General features: G+C 40.3%; 1 protein-coding gene and 1 long non-coding RNA gene across 2 annotated transcripts; one reads left to right on the forward strand and one right to left on the reverse strand.

The window, feature by feature from the left end:
* LOC139147568 (malonate--CoA ligase ACSF3, mitochondrial-like) lies at nt 1–7,571 on the reverse strand. Its single transcript, XM_070718694.1, has 5 exons — nt 7,101–7,571; nt 5,954–6,108; nt 2,546–2,691; nt 2,019–2,240; nt 1–1,513 (listed from the first exon to the last, which is right to left on the reverse strand). Exons 1-5 carry the CDS (start codon nt 7,416–7,418, stop codon nt 1,131–1,133), a joined length of 1,224 nt encoding a protein of 407 aa, XP_070574795.1. The 5' UTR covers nt 7,419–7,571; the 3' UTR covers nt 1–1,130.
* A 2,860-nt stretch (nt 7,572–10,431) lies between these two features.
* On the forward strand, nt 10,432–11,827 carry LOC139147569 (uncharacterized). Its single transcript, XR_011555759.1, has 2 exons — nt 10,432–10,605; nt 10,960–11,827. It is a non-coding gene; the product is annotated as an uncharacterized lncRNA (long non-coding RNA).
* Nucleotides 11,828–11,992: the final 165 nt, after the last annotated feature.

An 11,992-nucleotide genomic window follows, 5' to 3' on the forward strand; every position in this document is an offset into this window, starting at 1 on the left:
CAAACAACAACAACAACAAGATTACTCAGTTCCCTGTGCTTGAACTCACCATTTTGTGACAGTGAGTCTAGTCTTCCGTCCACAGAACCATGATACCTCCATACAATTATCTTAGATGTCAGTAGTCAAAGTCATGCTGCTGGCTTCCTTTATACAGATGTATGTGCATCTGAATTTCAAAGAACTGAACTGAACTTTTATCACTTTTCTGTGAATCGTCTCGTAGCCTAAAATTGTCAAGCATGGTTCCATAAAATGTATACAGATGATTGACATGATATGTACATGGGAATGTTCTATTGCTGAAGATGACAGGAAGCATTGTTCACAATTATGAAATCCAGGCATTTCCCTGTCCATAATGACAATATCAAACTAATTCACCATCCACCGTCAATTAACTATTCTCTGATTGTAAATAATAGTCTGAAAGATCACATGACAATCACTTTGCATTTACCTCATTAGTTCATTGAGTTCATTGTCAACATGCCTATGGAGATGAATATAGTGCTCAGCCTCTGGAAATGGAACTGCTGCAATGAAATTCCTACTATGGGACTCCTGTAACGGAATTACCACACCGGAATCCCTATGATGTTAACGTAGTAACTAGAAGTGATATGTCGCTGAGTATTTCAATTGGCAGGCACACTTGAAAAAAGTCATGTCTTTTTGGTCTCAAGCATAATGTCAGGGAAATATGCCCTCTTGAAATGTCTTCGAGTGAATAAACTTGAGTATAATTGCACACTCCCCTAAAGCATGCTACAGGGCACAGTCTCTCCATGATGGAGGGACTATGTTCAGGGAACTATAAAACTGCACTCAAGCATTCAACATACACTGTGCAAAACAGACATATGGTTCTGCCTGATTTGTTTGCCTTCCAGTAGACACACAAGTCTCTTGTAAATCTATGCTGGAATGTACATTCCTCACAATATACACCAGACATCAGTGGGCAGCTGTCATACACCTTTTTAGACATGTTTATAAATTCCAGTTTATACTAGAGCCCTTTAATATTGCTTTTTGATGTCATCTTATCCCTTAAAGACAATGCTGTTACATTTGTAATGTACTTTCAAATCTTTTCCACATAATTTGATTTTGACAAGGGCAAAGCTTCATAGCGGTGTATTCTGATTCTCTTCAGGAAACAGCAATGTCCTCACTTCTTTCTTATTCACTTTGCCCATGGCATTCTTGGGAATTTCATCCACGCACTCCAACACTGATGGGATCTTGTAGTGCGCCAGCTTGTCCGCAGCCCAGGTTTTCAGTTCCATCAGAGTCAGGGATTCCCCCTCATGGAGCACGGCGACTACAGCAACGCGTTCTCCCCACATGCTGTCAGGCAGACCGAAGGCCACGCACTCCTTGATTTTCTCGTTGGCCAATAGGTGGCGCTCTATCTCCAGAGCACTGATCTTGTAGCCGCCACTTTTGATGATGTCGATGTCACGTCCTAGGATCCTATACACTCCATCCTGATAAACCGCTGTGTCACCTGGGATGGATTTTCAGAAATTTAGAGAATGTCTTTTTTTCGTTCTTTAAACTCTTCCATTCTTACCCACCGTGAAGACAGATGTAGCTCTCATGCCAATCGAACACCATAATTTCCAACTGTCCTGTTCTCTGGTGCAACTGTCTATCACTCTCGCCAAAGCTCCACAAGTTTTCAAAATTGAGTGTAATATTTCTTACATTGCACTATATTTGCATAATACGGTAACATATTTTTTCAACGGAATAATATGTGAAAATATGCCATATAATATATGTAATATACCCAGTAATATACACTATGTAAACAGTATTGATACTTCCGTATGTACAAGTACATTTACAAGGTATATTTGCAAACAACTTTTTAACAGACCAGGCAGGCGATATAAGAATCATATTAACTAAAATCTACTGAGAAAATAGTCCATCATCAGAGAAAAGTTACTTTGCAACGAACACCAATTACACCAGTTTTAAAACTGATCCATACAAATCTGATGTACCTGTTTTGAACCATCCATCTGTTGTAAATGACTTCACGGTAATTGTAGGTCGCCGCCAGTACTTTGTGAAAACTGACGGCCCTCTGACGTAGAGTTCTCCAGCTTTCTCCTCCATGCCCTGAGTCACCGCTGTCCCGTTGGCCCCGCTACCAGTAGCCAACACCCTGCCATCCCCATCTACGATCTGTAATTCAACACTCGGAAAAGGGTTTCCGACAGCACCTGGAGAGAGTGTGGATGTAACCAATGGAAAAATATTTAATAGAATTCACCAGTTTCATCACATCTCACCCATGTCTTTAACAAACTACATGGAAACATGGATGACGAGAAAATTATAAGCATGTTCATGAATTTATCTCTAACAAACACCACAGAAGAGAATCTAAAAGGTATGGAAAAAATCACCCATGATGCAACACAACTGCGTCACTCTGTGTATCAAGATGTACAGATCGCACATCTGTACTTTTCCATTAAAAATCTGAAATGACTCATGACTGCGCAGTTCCTTTCATCAACTTTACCTGGAATTCTTGGGCCGTGCAAGGAGTTTGTCAGAGCCATTCCAATCTCTGTCATTCCGTACCTTTCCAGCAGCACATGACCAGTGATTTCCTCCCATTTGGCCATCACTGGTGCCGGAAGAGCGGCTGAACCAGAAACCATAAGCCTGAAATCAACAAAGTGGCACTACAGGGATTAGATTAGATTAGATTAGGCTGGTACTGAACGCAGGCTCAACAGTGCCTCTATATTCAGCTCCTGATCCATCCATACTCTCAGTAGTTTTGACGGTTCTGGTTTGCATGATGTAGGGTTCAGAGTAGTTGTACTTCATGGGTTGTGTTGCCAGGAATTTGTCTAGACGATTCTTGAAGGAATTCACAGACGTAGCACTGATTACAGTTCCAGGAAGATTGTTCCATATTGTAGCTATCCTATTTGTGAAAAAATTACATCTGATGTTCAGCTTACAATGATCCTTGTCAATTTTGAGCTGGTGTCCTCTGGTGTATTGGTAATTACTGAGTCTGAATAAACCTTCCGAAGCACGATGGTCATATATACCACTCATGATTTTAAAAGTTTCAATGAGGTCACCACGCAATCTACGAAATGACAATGATGGCAGATTAAGTATTCTAAGTCTCTCCTCGTATGGATAATTATTGAGTCCAGGCAGCAATTTGGTTGCTCTGCGCTGAACGTTCTCGATGCAGTCAATATCCTTTACTTTGTATGGGTTCCACACACAGCTGCCATATTCCAAGATAGGACGAACTAGTGCTTTGAAAAGTAATCTGAAGGTGTCTTTGTCTAGAAAGTTGAAGGTTCTCCTAATGAGTCCGACAATCCTGTTGGCTTTGTTGACTTGGGTTTGGATATGCATCTCAAAGTCAAGTTACTGTCCACTATGATGCCAATGTCTTTTCATATTTGACGACTTCTAAAGTGACGTTTGTTCCATCTTGACGGCACATGGTGTATGAATTTGTTTTAATTGACTTATTTTTACTGTGAACTGACAGGACTTTACATTTGTCCGGATGAAATTTGAGCAGCCAATCATTGCTCCATTGAGATAAACGGTCGAGATCTCTCTGGATTACTGTAGAGTCTACAGCAGTCTTAATCTCACGGTAAATTTTGGTGTCATCAGCAAATAAATAAACATCGGATGCAACACAGTCTGGTAGGTCATTTATGAAAATTACAAACAGGATGGGACCGAGCACAGAGCCTTGAGGGACACCACTGGTTACATCATGCCATTTGGAGAACTGGCTGTTTACACACACTCGTTGTTGGCGGTCTCTCAGAAAATCTTGCACCCAGATGCAGGTTGTCTGACTAATACCATAATAAGACAATTGCGATGAGGCGATTATGGGGAACCTTGTCAAAAGCTTTCATGAAATCCATATACACAGCGTTAATTACACCTCCCTCATCAAGAATACTGGTCCAGTGATCCAAACTTTTGAGTAGCTGTAATGTGGTCGATCTACCACTTATGAACCCATACTGTTTTTTACTGAATAAGTCATGTTTGTCCATATGTGATACAATTTTCCTCCGAATAACCTTTTCCATAGTTTTACAGATAATACTGGTCAAGCTGATGGGTCTGTAGTTAGACGGAGATTTCTTATTTCCCTTCTACAAGGGACTACAAGGTGTAGAAATTTGTATGATTATGCTATTTGCATGACCCATCCCCGTACTGATTTGGTAATAAATATATTAAATGAGTGTGGTGCCAGTTTAATAATTATTTTGTTCACATGTAAAGATTCAGTCATAAACAGAGGTTGACAATATGTGAATGCATACCCAACAGTAAGTATATCTACAGGGTCTAATCGTAGTTTGAAGGTAAAAATGAAAAAGTTGCAGCTATTGGGACTTTAAGGTATTTTAAAAGCTAATATTTACAATTTTATATTTGTAGAGAGGGCTCATATCAATAAAAACAAGTCATCGTTGATGACACAGTCCCCACTTGTTAATGGGTACTATGATTACAGGTCCTCAGAGAGGATAGAGTCCTCTTCATTAGGTCTGTGATAAAAATACTTTTGAATAAATTCGCTTGATACATGTCTGAGTTATGGTTCAGGACATGAAAAACTCGTAATAAAATGGCCACACGGCGGCCATATTGGATAGTATAAGAAAACAAATTACCATGCATATGTATGACATTGGTAAATCTCCTTGTACCAACTTTGAATAAATGCGCTTGATACATGTCTGAGTTATTGTTCTTGACATGAAAAAAAACGTAACAAAATGGCCACACGGCAGCCATATTGGATCGTATCACAAAACAAATCAATGTGCATGTGTATGACATAGGTCGATGTCCTTGTAACAACTTTGAATGAAATCGGTTGAGATATACCTGAGTTATGGCTCTGTACATGAAAAATCATAACATAATGGCCGCATGGCGGCAATATTGGATTGCATCATAAAACAAATTGACATGCATAGCTATGACATTGGTCAATGTCCTTGTACCAACTTTGAATAAAATCGGTTGAAAGATGCCTGAGTAATGACTCTGTACATGAAAAAATCGTAATAAAATGGCCGCCTGGCGGCCATATTGGATTGTATCACAAAACAAATTGACGTGCATATGTATGACATAGGTCAATGTCCTTGTACCAAGTTTGAATAAAATCGGTTGAGATATGCGTGAGTTATGGCTCTGTACATGAAAAAATCGTAACAAAATGGCCGCACGGCAGCCATATTGGATCGTATCACAAAACAAAATTGACGTGCATATCTATGACATTGGTCAATGTTCTTGTACCAACTTTGAATAAAATCGGTTGAAACATGCCTGAGTTATGGCTCTGTACATGAAAAAATCGTAATAAAATGGCCGCCTGGCAGCCATATTGGATCGTATCACAAAACAAATCGACGTGCATCTGTATGACATATGAAGTAATCCTTGTACCAAGTTTGAATGAAATCGCTGCAGGCATCTCTGAGATATCTGCGTGAACGGACGCACACGTGGACATGACCAAACCTATAAGTCCCCCTGGACGGTGTCCGTGGGGACTAATAAATTGATATACTGGTCACACTTGGGGAGGCTGTTCATCCAAAATGCACTATTACAAAAACAATTTTCCAATTTATCAGATAATTTGGCCAGCCGTTCTTTCATTGCACAGAAACCAAATTTGCCATCATGTTCCGGTCAAAGTTAGTAATACAGTACAGTCAGAAAGAAGGATTTACAGGGCAACTTCCGGGGAAGGTGCCCTTTGAAGACATGAAAAGATCACTAAATTCTCTGCATAAATGATGCAATTGCAAAAAATCTCAGGCAAGACCATGTTGTGGCTCCTGTTTGGTCATTTCCTAGTCATCGCAAAGGTCCAAATAAGCACATTCCTGATGCACACCTGATATTTTCCTTGCAAAATCCCCGAATAAAATCCCGAACTTTTGGAGATTGGTAAGTCTGATTATAATACTCAATCAATTTGGCATAGATGGTGGGCACAGCCATGAAGATGTTGATTCTTGGGTTTTGATCACTCAGCAATCTTGTCCATACCTGAATACAGCATAACAATATCAGTGTTCGGGGAAATTATTGGCACAAAGGTAGTGAAAATGTACGATTACACTCATGAATATAGTAATATGCCTGAGCACAGCAACATAAATTCAACTGGCTATAAACTATACACATATGTGGAGACCATGTGGCAATCATTGTAAAAACTCTGCAGTTCAAACAGCAATAAAAGTACAGTTATTTTCCTTTTACACTTCTCTTTTTCACAAAGATTTACAAAACATAGTTAAGGTAGAATATGCCTCAGGGACAGATATTAGCCTAGGCCTCTCAAATTTCTACACAATCTACCACTTTTGGGAGCTCATTTTCATCATCTTAGTTTTTCGAAAATCTAAAATTTTATTTTTCCCCATGAAGTTAACAAGGGAGTCGCGGCCATTTTGAATTTCAAATATCAGTAAATGTCATTGTCAGGTAATACGTTTCATTCTGCAGTACCAAAGTTTGCAAGGTGACCCCTGTTTTTTTATTCTTGATTTGGTAGGAGTGTGGTTGAAAGTTTCATTGAGGAAAGTTAGAGCAAAAGTTTAAGTCTTTCACTTTCAAGGTGTGTACTTCCTTAATTGTCAAATGGATAACACCTTCCATAATCAGGCACCACCGTAATAATAGTGCGTATTTTCATGACTATATTGCATCAAACTGTTTCTCAATAACATACATAATACCCAAAGATTTCTCGTGTAATTGGACCAAGATGGATCTCCCATATTTTGATAAATTGACTTATGATTGCTAAAACTGGCTAAAAGTTTAAGTATTTGGCTGACTGAATGGCTACCAATTTTCATGACCAAGAGTAAGCCCTGTTTAGGATAACAAAACCCTTCTACCCTTGTTCCCTGTATAATGATAAAAGCCCTGCTTAGTTCAAACTTGGCACCATGGGAAAAGAGTTATCCTATTCATTCCATAAAGAAAGTCATTAAATATCTTTACATATAAGACAAGAACGACAACTTTACCTTTCTGGCATCAAATTTAGGCATCATGACACACGTAGCACCGCAGTAGAGTGGTGTGGCCAGGCAATTTGTGATTCCATGGACGTGATGTAGTGGTAATGTATGCAAAATGATATCATCGTCTGTCCATTCCCAAGCGTCAACCATGTTCTCCACCTGTGCATGCAAATTGGCATGTGTGACAGCCACACCTTTCGGTTTGCTGGTCGTACCACTGGTGTAAATTAGCATAGCATCATGGTTGGCCCAGTTTGTCTTCTTCCAGCTGTTCTGATAGGCTGCGTTCATGAGCGAGATCAGCGGTTTGTCTGTGTCCATGAAGCGTTGCGCTGAGGTCACGAAAGATCGATCTTGCTGGTTGTAGAGAAGCCACAAAGTTTAACTTTCTCGGCTGAGCACAGGGGATCAAGCACACTGAAGTAATCACTGGTCGCCACGACTGCTGATGGTACACAGTCCTGAATGAGCTCCTGCAGCTGAAGGGGCGGGTGGCTGTTACACATGGGAACGGCTACTCCACCAGCCATCCACACCCCCCACTGCACCACGGTGTAGGAGGAATTATTGGGGCACATGAACGCCACCCTGTCACCTCTCTTCACGTTGAATTGTTTCTTCAACTGCACTGACAAGTGAAAGCTTTGTTCGAGAATTTGAAAGTAAGAATGGTGCCCGATATCGTCGATGATGAGCGGTTTGCCACTGAGAAACTCTGCATCTTCAAGCTGTTTCATGAAAATGGGAGTAACCGATGACGATGATCTATAACATCTCTGTATGTGGTGAAGTACCTTTGCTGGTCTCAGGCATACCAGAATAGGGTTCATATTCACACTCAGATCTGACACCAATGTCATGCAGTGCCTGGCACACACAGCAAATGAAGTCATTTTCACGTTGTCTTGGACTTGATAATGCTCGCCTGTATGTTCAAGAAACTCTGAAATGAACAACACCATGTTAATATCCTGACACACTAAACACAGTCATTGTTGATATCACAGAAGTGATGAAAACACAAGATGAAGATTTCAATCAGTGTTCTAATCAGTTTATAGTCCCACCTGTTTATAACACTTCTCTAGCAACATCTATGTACAAACTAATCTCTGTTCTAAGATCCCTTTGTGGTGTTTAGATGACAAGCATCCAGTGTATTTTCCCATGGTATATAAGACCACAGGCATTCGACTCAATGCAAGCAAACCGTCCCTTATGCAACCAGTATTCATACTGGTTGCATCAGTGATGGTTTGCTTGCATTGAGTCGAATGCCTGTGTATAAGACTGTCAAAAAGTCAGTATGGAGTTTAAAGTTCAAGCACTATGCCACAATGAATCGCCAACTAGAAATTTTTAGCTGAAATCGAAAAGGCCCGTGTCAAGATAAGTGGATACAAACAGTTGGATATGCACTAAAAACACGTTTCCTGGGGACTTTCGGCTAAAAAAATACGCAAAGTCTATCAACAAGAGAGTCTCATCGCAGACGGGACGAGTTTCCCTATGTGTCTCTGTAAAATTTGCTGTTCTTCGATTTCTTATATTGAATCCTTTTTCAGTAATAAGTTGTGGCAACATGTGATAGTTGTCTTGAAAGAAAGAGGAAGAGGAAAGGAGAGGGCATGGAGGTAGTAGAGATCTGTCAGCTCCAACTCGCCCCGCCCCGCCCCTCATTCTCACCTGTATTCCATGTTTAACACAATTTGCGTTGGGAAGCAAACGTGACTCGCGCTGAAAACGTCAACTCTGCGTACGAGGTCGTATCGAACACACTTCACTTTCAAGTATCACAATTCTTACCTTGTTAAAGATATCATGCAATATCTGAAGTTTGAGAACGACAAAGATTGCGCTTCTTCGGGTATTTCAGAGTCAAGCAGACTACTTTCTTGCGCACGACCTGGCGTCGTATGCTACAGGACACATTATCCCGATTGCAGGAAGTATATGGGATTGTCTTATTTCTTACTTAGGGGAGGTCATTATGGCCAAATGCACCATTGACTCCTTTATAGATTGATTACGAAACACTTTGTGTAGCAGATGAAACCACCAACGAAATGATTTCGTACTTTTACTATATAAGATATAGTCACATCGATTTATAGCGTATAATACAAAACGTATTTCTACCTCGTAACCTCCACGAACAGTGGAAACGTCACACCCCTCCCAGCACGGCCTTTGACCGGTTAGCAAAACCGTAATGGCTGCCTCCTTGTAAACTTGCTGGCCTGATCCTGCAACGAGCAACATCTACTGTATTGTGATCGGCACTGCGTAGAGAAGGAGCGGCACTTTGAGAATGTGATCGTGATACTTGACTTTGCAGTCGTATTACATCTTGTAAGTCTGACTTTAGAAATATATCGCGACGTTCTTGTGAGACGGAGTGACTGTCGATCGGGTTGGCAATGACTTGCAAGCGTTGCGTCGGTGGTAAACAAGCGGCAGGGTTAAAGTTTATGCCACGTATCTGGGTCTACCGCAGCCTTACCGAAACGTTGTCTTCGTTCGGTTTCCACAGCCGTATGTGAGAGAGTGTACTGATACACTCCAGTGTGACGTTCACTAGTACACTGGTACCGGGGACGGATAATCACAGGAGTTCGTGGGCTGGGTAGTCTGCTGCATCAATCGACTGAGCAAACGTGAGACTGGTCGAGCAGACAACGCAGCCCACGAACGCCTGTGCGGCAACTGATATAATTTTCATTACATATGTTCTTCCTGATTTTGCAAACATGAAATTTAAGTTAGTTTATCGTTATATGGCAAAAAAGACTAGCACCGTAGTCTTTACTTTTTCAGCTCTTCTTGGTTACAGCATGGAGGTAGCTACCTCCATGGTTACAGCATGAGGGTAGAAGCGAGCCCTCCATATGGTTACAGACAGTTGTTGTAGGTTGCTGCAGTTCCGTTGCACACTTCTTTCACCAGCAGTTTTGGGTGGTTGGGAAAGTTGCCACGACCCAAAATCGCCGGGGAAAGTTTTGGGCTTCGGAACAGCAGCTATGACTGAGGCAACCGTTCTTAAAATATATGAACTACAGTGCAGACTAGAAGTTTTGCATTCAGTAGCAAGTAACAGTAAGGATTTCTCTTTGTACTTTTCCTTTACACATCGATTTCGATGTTAATTTTGAAGAATTTTCTCTCAGTCATTTTTAAAATGTACGGTTTATGGAATGCATGGTTCAGAAGTCCTTTCATTTCACAGTACAACTACTGCAACGGTCCCTGTGGATGATGATAGATAGCGCCATCATCTATCAAAACACAAAGTGACTATTGTTTTTATGTTATACATACCATTCTTTCTGATTAGGTTTTGGAGCTATTTTAAGTTGAAGAGATGGGGAAAAAGGACGCTCATATGCACCACACACCTGTAGAAAAGTACAGAAAAGAGATTGGCAAGCAGGACTACAAGAAAAGCAAAAGAGAAATCAAAAGAATCAGGAGACAAGCTCTTGCTAAGGAATCAAACTGGAATATCAAGGTGAGTATCATCAAATCCGTTCAGAAGCATGAAAACTTTTAGAGTTTGAATTGAATGAATTCCATGCAATCACATATCAGAGACTTTTTGAATTGCTTATTTGCCTTGGCTCTTTGAAGTTAATGAAGAAAGCTTTCCAGTGATGCCACCTATCCTTGTTCCAAGACAGTCTGATGTGAATATTCACACTTGCACATTCACAGAACTCGTCTTGGCCATAATGCAAATCAAGGAGTCCTAAATTCATTGTTAACGATGGTGATTTTGGACCTGTTTACTGGGAATTGGGGGTGAGCAGGTTAGAAGAGAAGTCCCTCAGGACCGAACTTACCTTCACACTTTCATTTTTTCCAGGATGTTGGCCTGGTGTTGGTAGCCATTTTGCTGCTGGTTTTTGCTGTGTATGGGTTCTTCTTTATCTATGCAAATGCAGACAATTAATGAATTCAATGAAGTACCAAGAACTTTGATGAATGATAAGGATGACACCGAAGATGTACATTGAAATACAGTGAAATGGAATGTGCTTATTTGTATACATTTTGAAAATTTTTCGATGCTCCATTTTTTTATGTCCAAGATAATTTCAGCAACCAAGGTTATGCAAATTATGAAAATTATTCTGGTATCAGATCTACCCTGAGCCTTGAGTTTTGTGAAATGTTGCTTTAACTGTAACATTGTCATTTCACCTAAAAATTCAGGAAAAGCAAGCACAGCACACAAAGCACGATGCTAAATGAAACAATGTTGAATTGTACAGTTTTCTCACAGAGACATGGCCTGTCTCTCATAACCAGTCTCCAACATCAGCTTCAGGGCACAAGGTCATATGATGGCCACAACCACCTGTCAGCAATACTGCCCTCTAGAGTTGTTTTTTAAGACTCAATGGAACAGACAACTTGTGGGCATTACAATTCAGTGCTATAAAATCATTCAAGAATATCACTTTGTGGTCAAATTTCACATCTTCAATAAGGTGTCACTTGCAGCCAATATCTTTCAAATTCCCTCGACATTTCTGTAGTCACCACAGATTCGTTTATAGTGATGTACTTGGAACAAATATTTTTTTTCCTTTTCTTTTCTGCATCTGAATGATGACAGAATGTGGAACAGTTGTTTAAGAACTGTTGCCTCCAATGTGTCACCTTGAATAGATTGATTTACAACATTCTTCACAAGTTCAATGAGCAATATAAACCTTGAGTAACATTAATGCTTTGTCTTTGTATCTTTGCATGTTTGAAGGAACAGTGGCAGTGAAGTGTGTGTCAATTTTTGGCAAGACATGCATGATTCAGAGAAACTTAACAGATCTACTCCGTCATTTTAAAGTTTGCCCAGCTTGACATTGTTTATTCGTTCATGTGAGCTGCAGACA

This window comes from Ptychodera flava, chromosome 13, assembly GCF_041260155.1.
Source record: "Ptychodera flava strain L36383 chromosome 13, AS_Pfla_20210202, whole genome shotgun sequence".
Lineage (NCBI taxonomy): Eukaryota > Metazoa > Hemichordata > Enteropneusta > Ptychoderidae > Ptychodera > Ptychodera flava.